This window comes from Convolutriloba macropyga, chromosome 3 (assembly GCF_964194025.1).
Source record: "Convolutriloba macropyga chromosome 3, txConMacr16.3, whole genome shotgun sequence".
Classification (NCBI taxonomy): Eukaryota; Metazoa; Xenacoelomorpha; order Acoela; family Convolutidae; genus Convolutriloba; species Convolutriloba macropyga.
Genome location: NC_134470.1, coordinates 52,967,002 through 52,992,310, shown reverse-complemented (window position 1 = coordinate 52,992,310; position 25,309 = coordinate 52,967,002). Strand labels below are relative to the sequence as shown.

The window sequence follows — 25,309 nt, the reverse complement described above, 5'->3', positions numbered from 1 at the left end:
CCTCCCCTCCCCCTCTGTGCCCGCCTTTTCTGCTCTTTTTCCTCAAAAGATTGCTGTGAATAAGTAGCATTAAAATATACCTCTGTGCTCATTGCGCAAAACGCTATTTCTGCTTTGATCGCCGCTGAGTTACTTGAAGCCGACCGCAGGTTTAGCCGAGTAAGTGTTAATCTCAATCTCTTTCCTTTTCCCTCGTGAACAAAATTATAGTGTCCATAACCATGTTGTGAACAAACTCATGTTTGTTTTTGCACTCAATCGTCGGTATAGCCTGATAAGAGGTAGGACTAGCCATGACAATTAACAAATATCACTATAAAGGTGTGTGAAATTATTATTTCAAATAGTGTCATATTTAACCCAAGGTGACCGGGGAAGGGGGGTGGTAAGAAAACAAAAGTTCCGTTGATTCGTAGCAAAACAGATGGTTCAAAAATTTATTAACTTGAGTTAACCCAAAATTGCAAGAGATTTAACATTAACTAATAGTGACAAAAGTGCCATTTCAAAGTTCCGTTTCGCTGCTTCTGGCTCTAATGTCTTCTTTTGAAGTTTAAAGGGTTGAAAATGTCAAGGCAATAAAATCCGGGAAGCGTATATGGCTCCCAGGGGGGCACGCAGGTTTCGTGGCGTTCCGCAGACTCAATGAATGGAATATCTATGATGCCCGTCTATTATCCATCAATGCTAAGAATTTATCGCCCTAATGTTTTGACGACTCTGAAAAACAGTTTCGCGGCTTTTTTCAAGATCTCATTTAAATTGGGGAAAGCGGGGAAAATGAAGCGTTTTGAGCGCTTTTTTCTTGTCTGACGAGTTGAAAGATTCGATCAGCAGTCATCTTTAGAAATATGTCCAGAACAAAATAACGTAGAGAACTGACTTAGTTATCCGAAATATCCTGAAATCTATTTTTTAAAAATCAGCGAAATCAGAAATTTTAAATTTTTTTTATGTCAAATTCTAAAGTTAACTTCAGGTTTTTTAAGTGAAACTGTTCAAGTAATTGAACGCTTTCGAGAGCAACTTAGAACCATCAACACAATTGTATCGGTTTTATCTATTTGCCTGCACGCTTCTCGGCACTATATTCTTGAAGTTTTAGTTTAACTGAAACATCGGCTGTGAGAAGCACACTTCTCTTTAACCATTGGGCTATAATGGCATAAATATTTTGGCGTGTAGGGGACACACACAATGTAAAATTTGTCTGTTTTTCTTCATTTTTTCCCAATATTACCTCATAATTTTGAGCGATCTGCGTCTTAAAAAACGGGGATAAGAGAAAAATAAGAATAAACGACGGAAGGGAGAGAGAAAGTTGAACTCATGTATTATTGACTGCAAATGCTTCCCTGTTTTCTTCCTTTCTTCTTTTCCTATCCTGTGGAAAAGTATGGAAAAGTGAGCTATGCTGGTGTGTAGTGAAATATCGCAGGTGCTACATATATTCCCACTCGCTCTTGCTCCTCAACTAATTGCTTATTCATAGATGCCATAAAACAAATTAAACATACAAATAAACTTCTAACTGTAATCTTACTCCCATAACGTACGTTACATCACCAAATGCCATCATACAAAAAATGAAACACACACACACACCGAGATTTTTCAAATTGTGAAATACAAAGCGCTACATGTATGAAATTTGGTCTTGAAACGAAGATTTAACGCTAGTTTTTCTATGAATTATTCATAAGTGAATCTGTTTTATTGATTTGAATTTCATACAACCTTTATGTACAAAATGCGTTCAATGTACAAAATGCCATTTCAAAATAGAATTTTAGATTGCCATTATTTTCCCTGTCAAAAACGATTAAAAAATTGAAAACAGACGGGAGATTTGCCCGTTTAATCATTTATAGAATCCTCCTGCTTTGTGAACAAATTCGTAGCTGATCCGCTTTGTTTACTTTTGTTTATTTGTGTTTATTTGTCTGCACCAGATCACTACTTGAGAAGTGGCAGCACTGCAATGTGTAAGTAAATAACGATTAGTTTCTGAGATCGTCCATAAATAAATAACTTCCTAACTTCCTCTTAAAAACCTCCTCCGCACGCACAAAGCAATAAAATTGTGGAAAAATTTTCCCAACTGTAAAAAGCGAAAACTTATTGCGGCGACATAATTTTTATATACATAAACGCATTAACATAAAGCGTTATTTATCGATCCAAGACCGTATTGTAAACTATTTTTTCTTGTTGTGAACTGTTTTAGTAACTACTAAAACATTGTAGGATCAAAAAACAGTTTAGCCGTCTCGTACTGTTGTTGATTTTTTGCCTTTGTACTAGCTAGCTAGCCATAAGACTTTGCTTTTCACTTGACTGGATTTTGTTTAGTTTATTTTATTATCGAACAATAACTCCCTATTTTGTTGTTTGTTTTGAACAGTTAGCTCACCCCCGAATAAGGCCAAAAACGTTCGTTAGAGTCTGAAAATTAAATTTTAATATGATTAATATAACTAATCTAATTATCTAACTTCGTAATTATATTAACTTCCATAACTTATCAATAGACCAATTATATTCCGAAGGAAAACGCCGAATTCAATTTGGAGTCAAGTACATTAAGATGATTGCAAAAATTTTCTTAAAAAATTTCAATAATTTAGCCAACGAAAAACAACCTTGGGTATCAATTTTCAACGGAGCCATTATTATAACCTCGCCGACGGCGCCTCAGTTCAATTAACTTTGGACACTTACGTTGCAAATAAATTGAGCGCAAATTTAAAAACAAGTTTCTCAAACCACTCTACTTGTCGCCTTTCTCCAATTAGAAAAAAAATCGGTCACATTTTTCCTTTCTTTCACCAACAATCATTCAATTTCCTTAGGAGATTAAGAGTTACGCCAACAAAAATTTGAAGTGAAAAAAACGCTATACGAACATTATGATCTTTTTTTTAATCAAAAAGCATTTTTTGCCGACTCTCCGATCAGAAAACTAATATCACTTACCATATTATTAGAATAAATTTGTGAAAGAAAATAAATTTTGTTTGCGTAAAATATGTAAATAGTAATTTTAAGTGAGGTTGCGATTATGTAGCAGCACACTTAACGTTAATTAAAAACTCGAATAATACTTTTCAAGCTACACTATTTGAACAGACAAATAAAAAAGTATCAGAAGTAAATACAGGCTTAATTTGACCTTGTGTAGAAAAACAATATTTTGTAATTGTTGATTTATCGAAATTTTATTATTTCTAACCTTCTTCAAATGAAACGAAGTTCGAATAATATATTGAAAAATATTGGAAACAACCCTGCTTAATGCATCGAACGTTTACTATACATAAATGTCCGAAACAGAAAAAAAAGTTCCAGTGAGACCAATTGAAATTTTGATCTTTACGTTGAATTATTGACGTTTTGACTTTTTAATACAGTTGGCTTTTTGTAACTTTAGCGTCTAGTATGAAATTATTGTAAATATTGAAATATTCTCAGAGTTCTTTACTTTTTTTTGTGAAAGTAGCCTTATTGTTGTCAACTTCTACGCAGTCCTTTTACCCCGTTTAACCCTTTATTTGAAAATTCACTTACTGGTGATATAAAAATTTACAATCTTCTTTGTTTTCTGAAGACCTACAGGAAAATTGATGAAATTTCTGCAAATTCTAATACTCTAAATTATATTTCCAGGTAAACCTATAGCATATATTCGCAGCACCCAAGCACGAGCTTTCAAAATTTCTCCCACTTGCACTCGAATATATCTTTAACAGTATGAAAACTGTATAAAGTTGCGAGTGTATTAAAAATTACTTGACTTACTATAATTGTAAATTTTTAATTGATAAATGTGATTGATTTTTTTTATTACGAGAAGTTTTACAAAATATGCAAGAGAAGCGGTTAGCAGTAAAACTTGAGAGGTGAATGCTGTGAATATACGTTGTTTCACCGTTAAACTGACTGAAAATTTTTTTTAAATCGCTCTTGTCTGTATGATGTTGGCATAATATTGCCTCGGCCTCTACCATAATGCTCAAAGTATCCTTATGAAGTTCTATGATTGTAGGCTTCATAAATAAGAAGGACAAGACAATACTATTACCTTTTGAATTCAGTGAAAAATATTACATTCTAGTAAATGTTGTAATTGCTTAAAAAATATGTCACAAATTTGAGAACAAAATTTTCAGCTCTTCCGAACTGTGCTCTTTACTCTCCGCAATTCAAATGTGCGCTATTTTTTGAAACGTTTCAATTATTGGATTATTAAGGTATAATAATACAAGCATTCGTTCTACTACTTTTCATATACAGTCTATAGAAATTGATACAGGGAACGTACACTGTTTTGACTTCCAATGCAGTTCTTTTTCAGACACTATTGTCAAAATCTGAAAAAAAAATATGGGACTCATTTGCGAAAATTTCTGTCTCATTCGCAGAGTTTCACAAGAAGAAGGTCACAAAAAAAAGAAATCCTGTTCCGGTGGCCTGCTTTGTTTACTACGTCAACATTTGTGAATTCAAACTGATGTCCGCATAGCGTCTATGATTGGTTTTTTTTCAAACCTTTGCAACTTTTTGTCCTTCCGGTAACAAAGAAAAACAGAATAAAAATTTTGAAACCTACGGGCATAACAAAATACAAATTATTGCAAGCGTTTCTGTTGAACCACTTTTTAACAGTTTTTTAGCATTTGGATATTATAGCAATTTGAAGAATATATTAAATTTTTTCTTTAGAAGCATTCTTTTATCCTACGAAAAGATGAAAAATGGCATCCTGGCGATATATTAGAGATTAATGACACTTTTTTAGTCCGTTGATGCTTGTTAGGAAAATATCATTTTCTAAATTAAGAAATCATTTTGGTTCCTGTACCACGCGGGAAAAAAACCTATAAAAACCTATAACAATGAAATCAAACAAATTTTTCTCAGTTCTTGGAAATTCAAGAAAGCAAAAAAGAATCAAGCAAAAACAACTAGAGATGAACAAAAAATGTATCAATCCGAAAATAGCTTTTTTTCTTATGAACTTCATCAACAGTTATAAATTTCTTAAAAAAATGATTAGACATTTGTTTTTTTGGTGCTCCTTTAAAAATTTAACTTATTTATATACCTCGCAACATTTGGATTTAATGCATTGTGCCTTTTCATGTTTCCTAGATTCAAAGAGTTTTTTTTCGTAAAATCTGGTGTTGAAAAAAATATAAGAAGACGGTCAAACACGACCAAAATTCGTCAAAAACCATTACTCTCAAGAGTTTTAGACAAACCTTTCTGAGGAATTAAAATGCAGTTCTCATGCTTTTTGTGCGAAGTACATAACTGCAAAGAAATATGCATACAAAATTGACGCGTTTTTGTCATTCATGTTTTCCAAAATGCAGTTTAAAAAACAATAGTATTAAAATATGTTTTCAGCGAAAATCTTTTGAGCGAAGTCGTAGCATTTTCTCGAAAATAGTATACACAACTAGCTCAAAACAATGACGAGTTTCATCCCAAATTGTTACGCTAAACAGTGGTTGCTTAATCATTAGCTATAGCTACGGTAAATAAATACTCTTTATAGCGTTCTATGTTAAGTAAGATTTTAGACTTTTAATGAATCCATCGAATTCATTTGAAAACAACCCCAAAGATACAGGGGTCAATGAAACAGAATTTTAATGGAAAATGCATGACGATAAAACGGTCCATAACATTTTTTTAAGGCGTTTTATGGTTAAGTGCGGTACCATAAAAGTAAGATAGAGGATTTTGAAATTTTTTGCACATAAACATTTTTTTGGAACTGCATGTGGCCCTTTGGACTGTTTGTCAGCCAAACTCAGAAATTTTTATGACCGTTGTATGTGTAGTAAGTTTTCATAAAATGGCGTTTTATGGTTGGTAGGTTTCTTTTATGGTGGTCAACCCGGGTAAGTATTTTTTAATTTATTATTTCAAAAAAACTAATTCAATTTGCTTCTTAAAACACAAATAACTATTCAGAAAAGATTTTTGCATGAAATAAAAAATCATCAGCGAAAAAGCCAGAAAAAACTAATTCAACTTAAATAAAGATATATGAATCTTGCTAACTAATCCTCGGTCTTACAAGACACTCTCTCTTCATTCAAGTTCTTAATTTTTTATAAGAAAGCATCATCTGCAAGAATTATGTGAAATCTTTTAAGATAAACGATCTTAATTATTAAGTGAGTTACAAACATCTTGAACTGGCCAAATAAAAATTTCTCTGAAAAGTTAAATAGAATTTCACTTCTCTGTGGACCAACGATATACCTGAAAATTTTTATGCAAGGTTTAACTTAACATATCCACAGTATCGATCAACGAAAAATAGCGGGAAAGTAAAAATGCAATAATTGTTTATGGACTTTCTGGTACAACTATTTGCCGATCTTTTTATATAAATGCAATGCCTTCCTACCCAGTTTGCTGAAAAAACTATTCAATTGTTTTGAAGAGGTTTTTTGGAACAGAAATATATGCAAACATTTTGAGTTTAACGGGAACCCGGACAATATTGCCATAGTAGAACAGTTCTGAATCATCATATTCCAATAGTAAAACGTTAAATCAGTACTGAATCAGAGTATCCTAAGGATAATTCACCTCTCATTATGTACAGACAAAACCCAAAACCATTTTTTTCATGATTTTATCGTGAATCTCTTCTGAACATGTTTCATAGAGCCTTTTTACTATGATTTTTTGTGTCTGAACAGAGTAAAAAATGTTATGATCAAAATGTGTTCATAGTAAAAACACAGACTGAAAAATGTTGATTCAGCGCTGATTTAAAATCTTACCATGATCCGGGAACACAGGAACGGAAAACAGACAGACCAGGAACGCCACGAAAACTGACCAAGAAAAACCTCTCAAAGATTATAGAATATCGCTATATGTTTTCATAAAAGGTTTAAACTTTCTAATCTAACCTAGTATAATTATCTGATCTTAAGCAATCTAGAACAAATCTCATTTCCGTTTACTTCAAAAGGGGGGATGCTGCAAGTCGAACTTATAGAAACATGTAGGATGATAAATTAAACGCTGCCAATATATTTGCAACCTAGTTATGTCCAGCGGTGACTGCACGAACCCGAGAACAAACAAGAAAATTTAACGCAAAAAATCGGCGTGATAGTTTGAAAGCAAAGCGTCATAGGGTTCCACTGCAAATACTTCAGGCTGGCACCCCAAGTGAACAGGCCAACCAGTCCCCCGCCACAGTCACAGCCAGCACCTGCTGGAAGAGGGGCCTCAAGGCCAGCACGCCTGCTCGGGACCAGCAGTTTGGTGAGGGAGGGGAGGGGTGATAGTTACTACGGCAACAGTCGCCGGAACAACTCGACGACGGCCGTCAATATGCCACTGGCCACTCGGCTTTATGTCACACGGCACTCGACAGAACAACATAAGCGCCAGGTGAGCAAATATCTCATAGTATTTTTGACGCTTTATGTACCCTCTATCAACCAGTATAATCGCAAAAAGTTAGACCAGCAGTAACAAGCAGCAAAATATGTATTCTCGTTCCACTAATTTGGATGAACAACTGTGTTTGTTACTGGCCTACTAACGAGTGCGTTAAAAATAGACGTATGAATATTTCTGACCAGGAAAGTTTTTTTCAAGAAAAAGCATCGCAACTTAGCTATGGACAAAAAAATTTAAAAAGTAGCGCAAAAATTGTCACAAACTGCAAAAATTGTTTTTTTAGCAGCATCGCCGCAAACAGGAACAACAGCAGCGGAAGAGAGTGTCTTGTGACTGCAACAGAAGTCTTCTCTTGTCAATACTAATAGCTTTCCTTCTTATATCCTCTGGTATAGCAATGTGCTTTATTGCATACCACGCCAGCAGCTCCATAATGGGACTATCCACCAAGGTACACTCTCGGTTCAATTCTCAGATATGCAATTAAAATAAACATTTTCCTGGCAAAGATCATTGCTTTATATAAAAAATGAAAAAGAATGCAAACTCCAATTGATCGCACAGACCTAAGCAAAAACTAGGCCAAAAATATACCCAATACTGTTTATGTGTTTATACCTTCTTGTTAATCATATATTATACTATATGAATCAAAAACAAGTTTCATTATCTTTTTATGATATCAGCAAGCTTGGCTTCAACAAAAATCTTTTTAACTTATTATGATTGCTAAAAATCGCACGCCAGACTATTGCTATTAAAACATATGTGACGTCACACTTGAGATAGCAAGGATACTAACAGATAAATGACCTGTTATAGTTACTTAGAATCAAATACGATCGAGTATTAATACTAAGAATTATATATGAACCAGTATGGTTATGAACAATCATAAGTGTTCTGAAATCAATATTATAATTCAAACATCTAATAAGGCAATATGTTGATTTAATATAAAGGGGAAAATATCATTAATAGGAACCAACCATATAAGCCTGTTTATGTTTACAGATGATAATTGATGAACTGGAAGTGCTATTGGTAAAAATATTTGATCTAGCAAGGCTACTAAAAATCAAAACTACTAAGTTATTCTATTATTTTTCCGACCCCAATTTATTGGGGGAAGGAACTACATACTCAAACGGGTTTTTTCTCCAGTCAATTTTCGCCGATCGATATATTTATCGAAAATAATTGTGAGTGGTATCGTTAAAAAGCCCGTCCAGCATAGAATATATAATTAAAAAGATTTTTTGCAAATCTTTCTTTCCAAGTATTTATCGAGGTTTAAAATTTTGTGAATAGTAGACCGACCGTTGTTCTCATTCATATTTTCCGCATTTTTTTTTTACCAAACTTTCGTCAATTTTTCTCAAATTTGTTAAAAATGTCAACAAAAGGGTTGTTGGTTTTACCTTTAAAGAAAGAAAGAAAGAGAGAGAGAGAGAGAGAGAGAGAGAGAGAGATAGAGAGAGAGAGAAGATGCTGAATAATTTCTTCTCCAGACTGTTTTGGGTAATATTTTTGATAATTTTTTCGAATTTAAGACTTGTTCATCAAAAAGGCTCTAAATTTGCTTTTTAAAGCCCACTTTGTTTAAATTTGACCAAACTGGAGACCTGAAAACTGCTGACACAATATTTCTAAATAACAAAAGAGGGCGAGTTTATTTTCTGCTTCCTATAAGAGAACTCTTGAATTAAAATTTTGCCAGACTTTCGCTAATTTAACTGATATGCATGCAAAATGCATAAATTATTTTTGATATACTGAAATATTTGATATGCCAAATTATATATTTTGCAAATACATTTGAGATATTTAGGTGTTTTAAATGGACGCGCAGATATATCAGGGCTAGTTTTGTCCACATCATGAACTCTTACAAAAAAATTATTTGGATTGTCTTGGGGCGTGAACTTTATTCAAAATACTTTCATAATTTTTGTTCGTTTATCTTAATTACCGGCGAGACTGATTTTAATTCAAAGCTCAGTCAAAGCAATTTCATTTTACTTAAACATGAGCACAAATCAACATAAAATATATTAGATTTTCAGGATGAGCTTATTGTTTTTATTGCTTTGCAAGTAGTTTGTTTAAACTAAAATTGAAGACTTGTATTTTGCCTAATTTTTTTGTAGTCTCCTGACGAAATCTCAATAATTTATTAAATCCAATTGGCTTCTTTAATTGGTAAAAGTAAAACTAAATCACTTTTCAATTTGAATATATATGATGGCTCCTATGACTATATATTTGTTTTTAAAAAATATCAGCGAATTTTCCAACTTCGCTTCATTTTATATTATTTTTGTCAGCGTGTAGCTGTGTCTCAGTAAAGAGAGCTCAATCCGCTTGCTTATGTGAAACATTTTTTAATTTGTTAGTTTTATTTATAACTAATGGTTTCTTGCCGTTGGTAATAACAGTTTTAAAAAACGTTGGGATTTTTAAATGTTTGCATTTTTGAGGCTTGTTTGTTTTCTTGAGAAATCATCACATTTGTGACAGGTCCTTCTGGCGTTTAAAGAATGCTAAATGGCACATATTTTAAGTTTTTGGAGTTTTTTTTGGTTTTTACGGAAGCGACATCACTCTCTCGCAAAACTAAATAAATTTTATAATTTTTACCAGTGATTGTCGTCCGTCTTGTTGACCAATTCTGTTCGGTTTTAATGACTTTCAAATTAAATAATTTCAAAAAAAAGAATAATGTTCAAAACTACCCATTTTCGTTCTTGATTTTGTCGTCATGTTGCTCATTTTTGACAGGTCTCATCAATTTTTTCCTGAACCATACCCTATTTCTTCTAATCGTTCCACGTTTGTTATACGACGGTTATTTGTAGGTTATATGTTAATCATGTTTCATAGTTTTAATGGTTTCGATACTGTAGTTTTGTAAAATTGTTTGAAACTTTGAGTTCTGTCCGTATTTGTTTTTTGTAGCCTTATGACTTAGTCCGCCTAATAACAAGCCAAACTAAATTCCTAAGATTTTACAAGGTGTACCGTTTTTGAATTTAGCTGAAAGCTTATGTTTTTTATGATTTTTTTAAAATGGGTTTTAAGAAGAAGCAAAGAATTATTGAAATTTGTCACAAATTTAGCCAGTATCAGTAAAGAAAGATCGCATATTCTTTCCAGCACCCTGAAATTCCATCCTGTTTAGTGTTTTGTTTTGAATTAATGGTTTAGTGGCTTTCCTATTACGCACCTCCACTTAAAAAATGCGAATTCTGGATATCTGACCGCCTATTTCAGGTTTTCAGTGAATTGGGTTTGGTATTAGCGGCTGCGACACCGTTTTCTTGATAAACTAATTGATTTTATTTTTAAATTTGACTGACTTTTTTGTCCTTTCTGTAGTCGGGATAATGGCATGTCGCAAAAGTTTCTTTAAGAGGTAATAATGAAGAAGTTTCATTTGCTCTCACAACTATACCTCCAGAGGAATTAATGAACCTTTTTAATGATTTCAGTCGATTTCTAATGATTTTAATTGTTTCAAAGATAATGGTTTCCAGAAACGGAAAAGTTTTTTGAACTTTGCCTTTTCTGCAGTTGTTGTCGAAATGTTACAGAGTCTCATCAATGTCAAGTCTCATGACTTTTTGTGCAACACAATTTAATTTGCACTGTTTATGTGTTACCTGATGACATTTTGATTTTGTTATTTTGTTTTCTTTTAAATATGGATATTGAGTTTTGTGCCTGATTAATGTTCATTGTAATCTAAAGTAATCGCAGGTCTCATTGGCCATCGAATGCAGCATTAATTTATTCATTTATTTGTTGGCTGAACAATATGTGAATTTGTGAATTTTTCGAGCCTCCTTGTGGTGTTTACACAATACCGAGCCTCCTTATTGTATGTCACCGAACAAAAATTAAGCTGACTACACCATAGTTTTCTCCAAATTATACTTTTTGAGCTAAGTTTTTGTTTTATTGTTAATCCATATGATCAATTAAAAACAGTGCATCCGGAAGGTTAAGGCGAATATTTTGTTTGTTAATTGTTTCTAGATAATTTTTAAAAATGTTTAAATATTTTTTCGGGACTCTTTTGTCCGGACACGGACCGACTACTATAACTTGTTCAAGATAAGACAGCAGGCATGATGCAGCAACAATTTGACTAGGTGCTGAGCGGAAAAAAAGCTTTTGTCTAAGGCTTTTGAACGTTTTCGGAAAGTAGGATTAGTTGCTCTAATGAATCATTGAATTAACGAATGAAGAGTCTATAGAATTAATAACTTTTAATAACAATCGGTACATAGTTCAGCAATAATTTCTATACATAAGTAGAATGTAAATTTTTCACCTTAGTCAAAGAATGGTCGGACAAAAGGTGCTGAATGCATAAAAAATTCAACTCAAGATTCCATCGTTTTTTTTAGCGGAATTAGCTAAAATCAACAGAAGAAAAAAGTGTTTAGATCCTAATCCCTACCCGAAACGAATTTCGAATTTCAATTCTTGATCAGTACTTCTCCAACACGTCGTGAATTCAGAAATCAGTACTGATCACGTCTTATCTCAAGTCTTAAGACTTGTAAAGACATGTCAAGACTTGCTAAAGACAGTTCAAGTCTAATTCAAGTCTTGGCCAAGACTTGGCAAGTTTTGAGTCAAGTCCTGACCAAGACTTGACAACTCTTGCTTATTGAGCAGTGAATAAGCAAAGTAGATTTTTAAGATGAAACTAATTATAATTAATGCATTTCGAAATGTGCAAAAATAGATATTTTTTTCAGCGACAAAGCTAGTTTTAACTTAATATCTATCAATTTGAAATAACCATGGGAAATCAACTTCTGTCCAGTGACCAAAAAGGAGTGGCGATGACTGGTATATTTGGGCGATATTAGAATTTTTTACTCTCTATCAAGTGAACTTCTGGAAGTACTCGCATTTTCCTGAGCTTCTTTTTTCACGTTAGATGATTTTGAAGTCCGTTTTTTTTCCGTTGCGAAATGAAAGTAAACCAACACTAAAAACTGTGTTCAAGACTTGTCATCTCTTGACCAAGACTTGCTCAAGAATTGCCAAGACTGGATTTAAGACGTGCAAAGTTTAGAAAAAAAACATGATCAGAGCTCTGATACAGTTCTGATCCAAGACTTGCAATTTCACTGAATCAGTACTGATTAAGACTTAACGTTCAGTCCGGGTACATGGCAATTTGAAATTGATTTAGACAATTAATTATAACTTTGAGAAAAGTGACACATAATTGATAACTTTACAGGATATGCGACCAGAAGATGCGAAAAGCCAGCTGTCGAGGGGTGAAAACAGACTGTACAGACTGCTGTATAATCTGAGGATTATTGGACCTATATTCATGGGCACAGGCGCATTCATACTACTATGCTGCGTTGTTGTCGCTTACAGGGTACTTTTTTATCCTAATCTTACATCATGATACTTCAAAGTTGAATGTATAAAAGAACAGCTGACACAGATCGAAAAATGCGCTGGGCAATAACCCAGTGAAACGGAACTTGATACACCTTGCCAATACATGCAATATCTGGACAGTATTAACAAAACATGGAATATTTTATCAAGATTTTGCAGAGCCAAAATTGCTCGAAATCAGATGATGAGATCTTGTCAAGGTCTTCTCACAAGGTTCCAAACACATTTCTCGGTACAATATCTAAATATTCACGTCAGGTTACATAGAAATAACATATTGCCAAAATTAGCCATGTTGTAGTATGTTATCAAGTTTCGTATCACCGGAAAAGGCTATAAACATCATTATCAAATGATCGCAGCTCAAATCTATTTATGCTTCACTTTACTAACGAAGTCTATGGCGGGCCAGTCATTAACAATTATGCTAAGAATTCTCATTCTGAAAACATATCAAAAAGATAGATTGAAAATTTTTACATAAACAATTTTAGCGCAATCCAGGGCAAGATGCGTTTTGTAGTGTAAACTGGGCTGATTTCAAGTTTAATACATAAATCATAAACTTCCTTTACGTGTCAGTCATAGTTTTCCTTGACTATTGGACAATTAGACTACTACTAACTGATTGTTGATTCACATTAACTTTGAGAATTAACGTCTCCTTTTAAAATCAATCAGGAGTTAATAACTCACTGAGATTCAGACTTTACCTGAGAAACTGATTGATCTAAATTTCCTGACAAATTGATTGATATACTGTATCACAATTTTAATTTGATTAAAATTTTAATTTTAAAGCTTGCCATGGTTTGCGATAAACCTGTGCATTCTCTGAAGCATTCTAAGTGGAGTTGGGGGCACTTTTGCTGTCCGGATAAAAGAAAGTAAAAAGAAGATATAAGTTGTACTGTCCCAAATAAATCTCAAACTTTTGAATAGCTTGAATAGATATCTAAACAGTTCTGCGGGATTCACTTGACCGATTTGACGTAATAAAACTATTAACCTCCTGAGGACAATAAGTCACAGAAAAGAACAAATGAGCTGTTGGTCTATGAGATTATCATTAACGAGTCTAAGTGATAAGACAACAAAAATAACAAAAAAGACGGGCAAAAATAACAAATTCGCTGACATTTTATGACCGCACATAGGGCCAAAGTTATAAAAAAAAACATCAGCCGCTCATTGAGGGACTCAGGTAATAGCAGATAATCGCAAATAAAATGCTCGCATTTGTGCCCTTTAATTAGCACTCAATGGAAAAAAAAACATTAAAAACAGAAGTCAAATTGGCTTACGGGAAAAATAAATTAACTCTAAAAACCGAAAAACCTGCTCAACTTATGAAAAGTTCAGCCGAAAAATTCTGCTGAAAACCGAAAAGTTCAACTCATGAACAAACTTGTTTCAACTAAGTATAAAAAACATAACCGGTAGCATACCGGCAGCAGCTCGATAGGTCATGCAATCCAAACTCTAAACTAAATAGTTTGTGGGGGTGGGGTGTACTGTTGAGGGTGAGCTCAGGGGTACTGTTAGGTGGTCAAAAATTTATATATGAACGTTTAACCTTCAAAATGACCTTTTTAGTTCTAATAACACAAAAAGTTGGTAATTAATATAAAGCAGAAACCGAGTCGCCGTTGAAATCCATTATTCAAAACAGAAGTTAAAGTTCGAAAACAAAATTCAGGGTTCGAAAAGGAGAAGTCAGAAGTTCAACTCATGAACAAACTTGCTTCAGCAAAAAACTGTAGAATACCATTACTCCTCTTCCAGTCGTAACAACCGGTAGAATGTCATAACTCCTCTTCGAGTTGTAAAAATACAGCGCACCAATACAATCTAAATCCTCAAGATTGTAAAAGGGCCGTTACAAAATACGGCCGAGTAGACAAGAGCGGCTATTAAAAAGTAGTATTTTAGTTTGCTGGTTTCCGATTTTTTGTTCAAGGTATCTTTTTTTTGCTTTTAGAGACGTTTACGGTGCAAATTGGTCTATGAAATAAGAGCAATTTTGTTTGTTTTTTCACTAGTTTCACTAGTTGATTATAAGGTGCAAAAGTTATATGAGTTTGGCTCTTACGAAAAGAAAGTGAATCAAACAGAATCAATTTTTGTTTGCAATGTTTGAGTATTTGGATGGTATTGAACATTGAAGACTAAAGAACAAAATAATTCATGAGCTAATATATAATTGCATTCCTCGAACATTTTGAGCAAACGTTGCACGCTGAACGTGCATTTTGCCGTGATCACTCGGCCCTTTTGTCTTATCTAACAGGTTCAAGACTAATTGCAAGTCCTGGCCGAGACGTATAAGTCTAAAGGCAAGTCTTAGCCAAGAATTGCATTTCGACTTACGCCTCCTAGCAAAGAATTGCACTTCAACTCGCACGTCTTGGCCAAGACTTGTATTTATGCTGCCAAGTGTAAAAAGTGACATGCTCATAGCTCTGAATCAGTACTGACATTACAAGAGTTGACGTGCCAAGCGCTGATATTGAATCGGCATTAGGCCCACGGATACAATTTAATGTCAGTCAAACTACAATAATTCAGAGCTTTTCCAATCTAGCGCTAATAAAACAAAAATTGCAATAAAATAGACAGGCTTTGAGCATTATAAGATAAAAGATGATCAAAACTGATCACCATTTTGAGTTCTTCACTTACTTGCAGAGGTCAGCATCATATAATTAACGCCTGCTGAAACTCGCAAACTCGAAACCCAAATAACTATAACAAACGAAAAGTTAACTGAAATGTTAAAGAAATATTCAAAAAGTAATTGCGATTTTATTATAAAAACGATGCAGAAAGGAAAATAAGTCTCGTCAATTAGTGAACGATAAATTAACAAAATAATTTTAAAAATAATCAAAAACTATAGGTGCTGTTTTAAGGACGACAAAGAGAAAAAGGACGAGAGTGAACAGTTGGTGAATAGATTGACAGACAAGAACACTCCCCCGTGTGACATATATGACCTGGCCATAAGGAAGTACCTCCAAATAGACGAGGAGAGACTCAGGAAACGAACAGCTGCCGCAGCTGCAGCTACTGCTAACACCGGTATATGTCGTGCTTCACTCATAGAGACTCAACTCGACTCATGAAAAGACCCGTCTTCAAAAAATTATTCAGTTATGGAAAGATTTCAGCTCGAACCATGAACAGAACATATCAAAATAAAACGAATTAGCTAATAATAACTCAACTGACCGGCAACTGGGGGCATTTTATCAGAAACCAAACAAACAAATAAAATCAAAATCCTGCGAATTTAGACATAATTAACACAATGACTGCCATTTTGTTGATAACACCTACTTAGGTGAACTACTTAAGTTCGCTGGTCATTCCTCTTATGGTTCGTTGGTCACGTTTGCCATGGTCGTTCTCTCCTTTATGTATGTTTAATTGAAAAATGTAGTCAGACTAAATTTTTGACATCAAAAGTTCTTCAGACAAAAAAGAGGGATCTCCCCGCTCTAATGACAAATCGCCCAGAAACCAATCAAACGGCAGCCCCAAATCATCCCCGGGTCCCCCTACAGACAGAAGCAACCACACCAACCACAGTGGGGGAAGTGAAGAGAGTCGTAAGGGTTCCTTGAAAAGTTTAGAGAACGCCCTCATCAGAATTGGGGGCCTGGTTCCACAGGGGCTGTTTTCAAGGAGACCATCGGAGGCAGCGTCTATCCAGACCCATACAGCATTACTCAACGTAAGAATATTTTGAGGTATTGTGAAGTTAGTTTCATATGAAGTTGATGGCAAAAATGAACAGTGTAAACTTGACGATAAACTGAAAGGAAACAAAATGACGCTCATCAGGAGAACCTTTTTAATTGCCCACTAAAACCTGAAAACATCTGCCATGTGAGCTTAATAAAAAATAACGCGGAAAATTATAACAAAACGAGTAAGATTTTTTGTGATTCAAGACCTTTCATTACAACACGCCTGCAGCTATACATCAAATTTACGCAATACCGACAACTGGGCAGAGCAAAAAAACAGCACCTTTTTGAAATTTGAATTATTCCCACTCAACACCCCCCCCCCCCCCAATAACTGCTCCTAAATTTGACACTGAAATCAACTTCAGGACGGTCCTGAAGAGATCAGAGCGCATCAAGTTGTGGACATGAGCAACTACCCTGTGAGGACTTCAGCCCACCCTCATAACCCAAACGAACGAATGGGAAGGAGCGATACAAACACCCACGACAGCAGATTGCAAAAATACAGTAGCAGTGACAGTAGCAACGACTCAACGCCAAAGAGAGCAGCAGAGCCCCAACCCCATTACATTCACAGTGAAAGATCTGACATGTCTGGAGGACCAGAAACTGGTGTTACAATTCCAGGCCACCCGGAACCACTGCCAGGTACCACCCCGGTACCGAAGTCTCCTCCAAAAGCTTCCCGAAAGAAATCAGGCGCTGGTACAGGAGGTATACTAACAATTTTTTAAACCAGAAACTTGAAGGTTTTCATTTGCTCAGAAAATATTTCGTATCAATTGTTTAGTCCTGTTGATCTTTTTTGGTTCGCTTTTTTTCATCTGAGTGATTTGACGTCTAAATTGATTTTTTTCACTATCGATTGCATGAATTCTGCGTAAGCTAAACTGCTCTCGTTCGCAACTTTAAAAGCTGAATTCATTTGGCAACAGTTCACAACTCAACTCGAATAAGAAATGCGCTAAACCCTCCCATTACAATCACTTTAGACGCCACAAATTTAACTCCATCTGAGCATCTCTAAGTCAGCATCATCATTTCTCATTGACACCGAATTGTGAAAATCTGTGTCGATGTAAACCCGGACTCAGTCAAATTTCTCAAGATCTCAGTGACCTAATTTTAATCCAGCTCTTCAATTCAGAACCGCGGCCTCGTTAGGCTTATAATGTCGCAACACAATTTATGAACATTAAAGCTCCTGGATAAAATTTTGATTACCTATATATTCCTGAGCAATATTTGTATGAAAAACAGTTATATTGTAAGAATGTTACAAAATAGACTGTTATCTTGCAAGAGCTTTGCACACAAGGCCGTTTTCTTACCGGAGTTTGTCAAGAACGATGGCTATCCTGCAAGACTCGTACACAAGACAGTTGTCTTGCAAGATTGTGTAATACTCTTGCAAGATTCTTGCAAGAATAGTGGCCGATTTTGGAAGGTAACCGTAAGTTTTAGACTAGGGACGCCACTGTACTTTATTTATTACAGCTGAGCTCAATTTTTCTACAATTCAATGAAATCGAAATTCCTTGAGGAGTTTTTTAACCACAACAGGATTAATAGCACTTTTAGCTTTATACGACTCAAAGAGGAGCTATGTTTTTTTTTGCTTTTTTTAATAGATGAGAGCAAAACAACTGTAGCTCAAGGATGCACCTAAATAATTTGAAAACTTTGATCGGTAGATGAACAAATTCGAAGAGCAGAGAAAAAGGAGTGTTATTCTTTTTGTTATTTCTTCTACCAATTTGGCTTTTTTAAGCGTACATTATGAAGCTTAAGGGCATTCCAAAATATTTGAAGCAGAGATAGAAATGCAGGTGTTAAATACGTGCAAAGTTTAATGTAATTCCATATATTCCTGTAGAGAATTAGTTTTTGTTCCGACCTCTCTTGAGGGGGGAGGAACTATATACTCAAATGGGTTTTTTTTGTTCAGACAATTTTGACCGATCGATATATTCATCGTACAGAGTTGTGAGTGGTATCATTAAAAAGCTCGTCCAGCGCAGAATATGGAATAAAAAAGATTTATTTGAATTTCGTATTTTACAGGGAGTTATTGAGGTTTGACGTATTGTGAATAATTGACTGATTTCCGTTGTTTTTATTCATATTTTCCGAAATTTTGCCTTAAAATTTCGTCAATTTTGCAAAAAATTATACGAAATTGTTAAGAAAAGTAGCGTGATCTTATTTTTAGAAGCAAAAAAAATACTGTTAAACTAAATTGATTTAATTTTTCTGGCTGAAATTGTGGCTATTCATCCTGTTCTCTTCTGTAAATTTTATTTTTTTAGCGTTAACTTATGGTTTTCTGGCTTTCATACTACTACATTTCATTTTTTTTTGTTTTTTAGGTATTGGCCCGTTTCTCATGTTTTTTTTCTCGTTTTGTCACATTATCACACTACTGACATTTCACATATAACATTATTGGCGTTCAAATTGGGGCACTATTGAACATTTAAAGGTACTGAAAGGCATAGATTATGGTTTTAACGGCTTCGACAACACTTTCTCCAAGAATTTAATTGAATTTTTTTTACAATAGTCTTTAACTGTCGTTTTTAATGTGTCCTTTTAGTCGCATGAAATTACCTTGATAAAGACAGGTCTCATTAGAATTTCATGGAGGAATAAATGAGCCTTTATTCTGATTTGAGTAGATAACTGATGGCTTTCATGACTTTGAAAACAATTGTTTTCAAAAATAAAAAAAAACTCTTTTTAACGCTGTTTAACTTCGCATTTTTGTTTTTTTTGTCTATTTGTTACTCATCCGCATTAATTACAGGTCATATATAACATTATTGGTGTCGAAGGAGGATGCAAGTGTACAAAATCTAATGATTTTTAAGAATCGTTTAAGATTTCACTAGCTTCGATACGAAATTTTCGTAAAAAGAGTAAACTAGTTTTTGATTTTTGTCCGTATTTAACGTCTTTTTGTAGAGGTAAGAAAATATCTATATAATTAAAGGTCTCAAGCGGTTCTCTTGGACGAATAGACGAGCCTATTTAGTTATTTTTGATTTTGTACCTAACGGCTTTCATGACTTTGAAAAAAATTGTTTTCCAAAAAAAAACTAAAGTGTTAATTAAATTTACCCTTATTTTTTTTTTTGGTCTTTTTGTTACCCATTTTCATTAATGAGAAGGCCTATAACAATTTTTTGGTGTTCGAGGAAGGCTCATTTAAACATATTTTGAGGGGCCAAATATGGCTTTAGGACTTCGACAGCGTTTTCTCGCAAGTTTCAATTGAATTCTTTTGTTGTCTCTATTTGTTGTTCTTTTTGTAACCGCATAAAAAATTGATTAATGACAGATCCAAAAGACCTTCCATAGAGATGTATGTGATCGTAAACATATTGGACGTTTTCAATTGCCATCTAATGCTTTTCCGTCCTTTGAAATTAATTGTTTTTAAAAAAATACGCCAATTTTTTCTTTGCTGTTTTTTTCTTTTTTGTCTGATAGTTAACGAGCCTTCTTATAGAGTGGTCCTATATATGTTTTAAGTACAATTTTTTTTGTCTAGTTTCAGTTTCATCCGACGCTATTTTGTGCTCGTTAGTAAGTTTTTTTTGAAAGGACATAAAGTTTTGGATGTAATTAATATTTGTTGTTATTGTTGTTTGACTTTGTTGTTCGTCTTGACTTGCTTGAGGAAAAAAATCACATTTTCCAACAACTTTTTGATTTCTGCACCGAAAGCGGAATTTCCATTCAATTTTCCTTTCAATTTTCTGATTTAGATATATACTGAGGAACTCCTATATTTTCCCAAGTTCTTTTTTGCTCAAAAGAGACAGCTTTGCCTTCTGTTAATTCCTCTCATATTATTCCGATCACTTTATCTGATTCTTTTTGTATTAAATTCGTCCTTAGTTTAAAATTTTAGGTTTTTTGTATTTAATTCGTCCTTAGTTCAAAATTTTATGTTTCTTCAATTTTTGCTGATTGCAGTTGTTAAACGTTATCTTAAAGTTACCTTTGTTGACGAGGGCCTCATCAATCCAGTTTTCTGCAATTGATAATTTGTTTTTCTGGCCAAATTGGTTTTTCTAGCTTTTTGAACACTTTTGAACCCAATTTTCTGTTTTCTATCATTTTGGTAATCGCAGACGCCTTTTGAGCATTTTACACCAAAGTTTACAAAAAAAGTTTTTGGTGAACAAAAAAGAAATCCTGATTGCGACTAGCCTCTTTCAAGCTTACTATGTTGATTTAATTCAAATGTGAATGATTAAAATTGATCAGTTTTTAAAGCGTTTTTAAAAAAATTTTAGGCTATTTTGCAAAATTTCTGCTTCTGATTGCAGTATTCTTCAATTGCTTGGATAATTTGTATTTTTCAAATAGTCACTGGAGCTACTACTAAAGTTCTTGTACCCAAAAGTTAAAACTTAAAGTTTTTTGGCTTCGGAAAAAAATCATTATTGTTATTCTTTATTTGCTGCTGTATTCTAGCAACCACGCCCAGGAATGCTGCGTATTGTTTTCTTAGTCTATTGTTTTTATAGTTTTTTTTCTATGTTGTCGCGAGTCATTGAAAAAAACTTGCGGAGGTCTGTTCAGAACTATTGGTTTGATTGTGCTACTTTTTAAAATTTTCGAAAAATTTGTAAGGATTTTATTTTTTCTTAAAATGGTTAACATTGAAGTCAACGAGACGTCAAACAAAAGCAGTGAGTTTAGCAATGCCAAAGCAGTAATGAGAGCGGAAAATCAAGTATTTTTGAGTGTGAATTTTTTTGGTACGAGCTTTAGAGTTGTGCGAAAAGTCAAGTCTGTGGGGAAAGTTTCTGATCACCTGCAGCAATTTGATCTGTTTCCAATGTTTGGTTTCAATTTTCTTTTGACTTTTTGAAAATTTTTTCTAAAAACTATGGTCTTGCTATGTTTTAAATTAGCTTTTCCTTTGGTTCATTTCTTTCTTTTCAATTTCAGACTTGCTTTCTGTTTTTATATCACTCACTGTTCCGACTGTATTGAATAAGAAACCATTTAACAAGTTCGAACCAGGTTTTCAGCTTGTTCAAAGTTATAAGAGCAAAATCAAAACAAAAAGAGTAAAAAATCCGGTTATAATGTCATAGTGCTTTCGATTATCAGTGTTCATTAGATATGTTGAAACAAGATGTTAAATTAATCAAGTTGAAATCATGAGGATTATCTAAATAAGCAGAACTACAGGCAATAAATTATATTTTTTAACACTTCGTATTAAAAACTTTCCCATATCTTCCTTTTTCTTATCTTTACCTGTTTCAATCTCCATGCAGATTGAGGGATTAGTTATTTTCATATTGCAGTCAGAACTAATGCAATGAGTGAATTCTGTTTTGTCTTTTGTTTCGGGGGTCACAAAAATTACCGACGCTTACTATTTTTTGAAATAATAAAAATGAACTAGTTTGAAAATAACAACCTTGGGAAAATTAAAATTTTATGCACATAAAATTAAGGGGGGCATAATAGTTTCCGAAGCCCCTTTGAAGGAGTTATCGCGGCTTATTCCTTTCGTATGAAAGTTTTTCCCCAAACTTTAGGCGGGCTGGAGGAATCAAAAGGAAACCAACGAAACCGTCGCTCCACCAGGCGGAGTGTTCCGCTTCTGGTTATAAATGACGGGCAAGATTCTCTCAGCACCGGGGGAGGGGACATCGCAACACCCACGGGGGGAGAAAATCAAGGCTCTAATCGGGCGGAAGACATAACCACTAATGGAGAGACAGTTATTGCTAATGGATCTTTATTGTCCTCACAGACTCGTGGTGTGCCGCAAGGTTCTCCGAAAACACCTCTCACTGAAGTGTCCGAATGACCAACCAATCGACGCGAGTATAACAAGCTATTTTTGTCAATTATTACGTAAAATATAGAACAAATTACCTGGATCTGTGTTCTTTCCCCGTGAATAGAATTTTCAGTTTAAAATACCTGTATGAAGAAATTAATACGTCATTTTGCATTGCAAACGGCATCCATGGCCTCATAAGAGCTAGGGCCAGTCATTGCACTAAATATGCCCAGATTGAATGAGTAAAAATATCAACTAAGACACATGATTACGTAATATTGACAATGCTTGTGTTTCGTTGGGAACTTTAGTTACGTACATTTCGAGATAAAATTAGCGGTCGAAAAAGTGCAATAAAAATCCTTGCAAAGAGCAGCTTTGAATTTAGATTTACAAGTTTGTTTAAACCTAATGTTACGAATACACTTTTCAAAGTGATGTTTTAAATTTGGGTGTTTTTAGAGCCAGAAATAAACAATAATTTGCTTCTTGGAAAAAAAGCAAAGTTTCAGTTGCATCCTAGCAAATTGAGCTGGTAAATTTCAAAACTACGATTGGCATTCAGTTCATACCCTGGCGTTGGAAACTTTTAAATCTCGTAAACAGTCTGGAAAGCGTTGATAAGAATGCCCCTATTTGCTGACAATGGAATTTTCCAGCCTGGTGGTTTAGCAGTAGCCTTCAACATGCTATCTCTTGATGCAATGTTCACCATAAGCATATCTGAGAGCGATGCTAGGATATAAGCATAAAGCTACATCTTGCACAAATATCACTGCTCACTCAAACAAAAACACTTGCCAGAAATGAGGATATAAAACAGTAATAAAACAGTAGAACAAAAAACCATTTCAATTCAAGAACCTTGGAAAAACTTAAGAACCCGCATATAACACAAATTAAACGTGACTGGTAGAAAGTGCTGACAGAAACAAAAGGTAGAAAAATGAAAGCATTTGCATCACAATGTCGGCGAAACTGACAACAAGACATTAACATAAAAATATTTTAAATACTTATATAAATAGTTTATAATACTTTGAATAAAAATCTACAGCAAATTGAGTACAGATTAAACTAAAAGGTAAATTGTGTTAGAACTTCAATCGATAACTGATGAACTCTCAAACATTGATAGGCATTCATTTTTCCAGAAGTTTCAGTTTAAGAAGAGATGAAAATTAAAAAAGTAGAAAAACTTGCACAGATAATTTGTACCAACGAGCTCTTGTCAGAGGGAACAAAACTTCGAATGGCTATCAATTAATTTTCTTAGCAACCAATCAAATGTAAGCCGTGCCTGTCAGCCCATGAAATTTGATACGGCGCCACTTCCGATTGCAGAGTGGCCGAAAGAGATTCTTGCGCATTACGGACCATTGCTATGCACAAATTGAGAAATTTAATAATTTTGAACTTAAACTATTTTTTAATCCAAAGTGGCTTCTAATTACCTTTTATTTGCCTCAATCCCCATAATGTTCGGGACTCACTTATATAATAGGTACGAGCAACATTATCCTGTCCCTTATAAATTAATAGTTACTCAAAGGTGGCGAAAAACAAAGCTTACGGTCAATAGGCTCTCGAACGCTCTCGTCCGTTAATTAAGATTAACAAACGGATTGCTTACTAACCAAATTATTTTTTACTCAATATTTTTTGTGTCAAATTGTGCACAGAGCAAACTACTGTAACGTTTCTCATGTTGTGATGTTTTTATTTTTTTGTTCCATTATAATTGTAAAACTGACTTATTAACGAGCTTTGGGAGGAGGTGATAAAAACCAAAAAAAATAAAACTCCAATTATTACTTAAATTATTTGGTTATAACTGATTGGGTGTTAGCATGTGCTGTCCAGTTGCAGATCAATCAACAAATAAACAACTTTTACAGTATACGGCAAAAAAAGACAAAGAAAAACTATAATTTTTGGTAAGTAGCTGCATGTATGTTTGTTCTGAACTGAATCGTCAACACCACAAACTCTAAAATAAAACTGAACTGGAAACATTTTCCCCTATATTGAACAGAAAATTACCAAAAAGCAATGCCGGTAATCAGGTTTTATGAAGATAATACATTATTTAGGCAAAAGAAGTAAACATCCCAATAAAATTAAACTTTTAAACTTTTTTGATAGAACATAGTGAACATCAACTTTATTTTGATGAACAAGAAAGCCCGGGTTGACCACCAAAAATAAATCTTGGCAAACATATGCAAGCCATATATCGTGACCAAGAAAACTTGGCAGCCATATACCTGACCGAACGAAATTTCAAACTTAGGCTGAAAAACTGAAATAAGTGTCTCTGACGTATTTTTAGGGGTGAATAGTATTTGTTGAAACGTTGAAAAAAAATTCAATTTCATGTTTTCTTGGCAACTATATATATGATCATACACGTTCAAGTCAACGGAAGTATTGTATTTGTATATTGAGGACCCCTTAGAGACAACAAATGGTCTGATTGACCCTACTTGATCTCACGAACTTAGTTTATTCAGACAAGAAAACTAAATACTTCAATAGGCGCTCTCGTGACTATTTGTGGTCGGTTCATGGCTTTCCTGTATGCCATAAATGCTTCTCAGCTTATTCTTACAAGAAAGGTAAATGATTGAAAAAGTGCTCTCATGACCATTTATGGTTGGTTCATGGCTTTCCTGCTCTCCTGGATGCCATACAAGGTTTCGTGGATGCCATACAAGAATTCTTGGTTGCCAAACAACATTTTCTGGATGCCATACAAGAGCCAGACCTGGATACCGTACAAATTTTCTTGGATGCCATATAAGATTTCCTGGATGCCATACAAGAGCCCTAGAGACCAAAAGGGTTCTTTTGTGATGCA

At 34.1% G+C, this 25,309-nt stretch overlaps 2 protein-coding genes across 6 annotated transcripts in view; one reads left to right on the top strand and one right to left on the bottom strand.

Annotated features, from left to right (window-relative positions):
- Nucleotides 1–25,309, bottom strand: part of LOC142336659 (uncharacterized) — a 108,180-nt gene that overhangs the window by 23,395 nt on the left and 59,476 nt on the right. The gene's annotated exons all lie outside the window — the stretch shown is intronic.
- LOC142336276 (uncharacterized) lies at nucleotides 61–22,887 on the top strand. Of its 5 annotated transcripts, none has more exons than XM_075384976.1 (8): nucleotides 61–159; nucleotides 7,191–7,428; nucleotides 7,724–7,891; nucleotides 12,704–12,850; nucleotides 15,789–15,957; nucleotides 16,353–16,612; nucleotides 16,997–17,345; nucleotides 22,199–22,887. In XM_075384976.1, the coding sequence occupies exons 2-8, from the start codon at nucleotides 7,369–7,371 to the stop codon at nucleotides 22,471–22,473; spliced, it is 1,428 nt and encodes a 475-aa protein (XP_075241091.1). In that variant the 5' UTR covers nucleotides 61–159; nucleotides 7,191–7,368; the 3' UTR covers nucleotides 22,474–22,887. The 5 variants fall into 5 exon arrangements, with proteins under 5 accessions (XP_075241091.1, XP_075241089.1, XP_075241092.1 ...); XM_075384974.1 differs by lacking the exon at nucleotides 61–159 and adding an exon at nucleotides 1,277–1,985; XM_075384977.1 differs by lacking the exon at nucleotides 61–159 and adding an exon at nucleotides 2,027–2,721 and having other exon boundaries at nucleotides 7,077–7,428; nucleotides 7,727–7,891.

Coding starts and splice junctions, on each gene's coding strand:
- LOC142336276 (XM_075384976.1), top strand. CDS start 7,369: ATGCCACTGGCCACTCGGCTTTATGTCACACGGCACTCGACAGAACAA. Junction 7,429..7,723: donor CAGAACAACATAAGCGCCAG/GTGAGCAAATAT, acceptor TTGTTTTTTTAG/CAGCATCGCCGCAAACAGGA. Junction 7,892..12,703: donor TAATGGGACTATCCACCAAG/GTACACTCTCGG, acceptor ATAACTTTACAG/GATATGCGACCAGAAGATGC.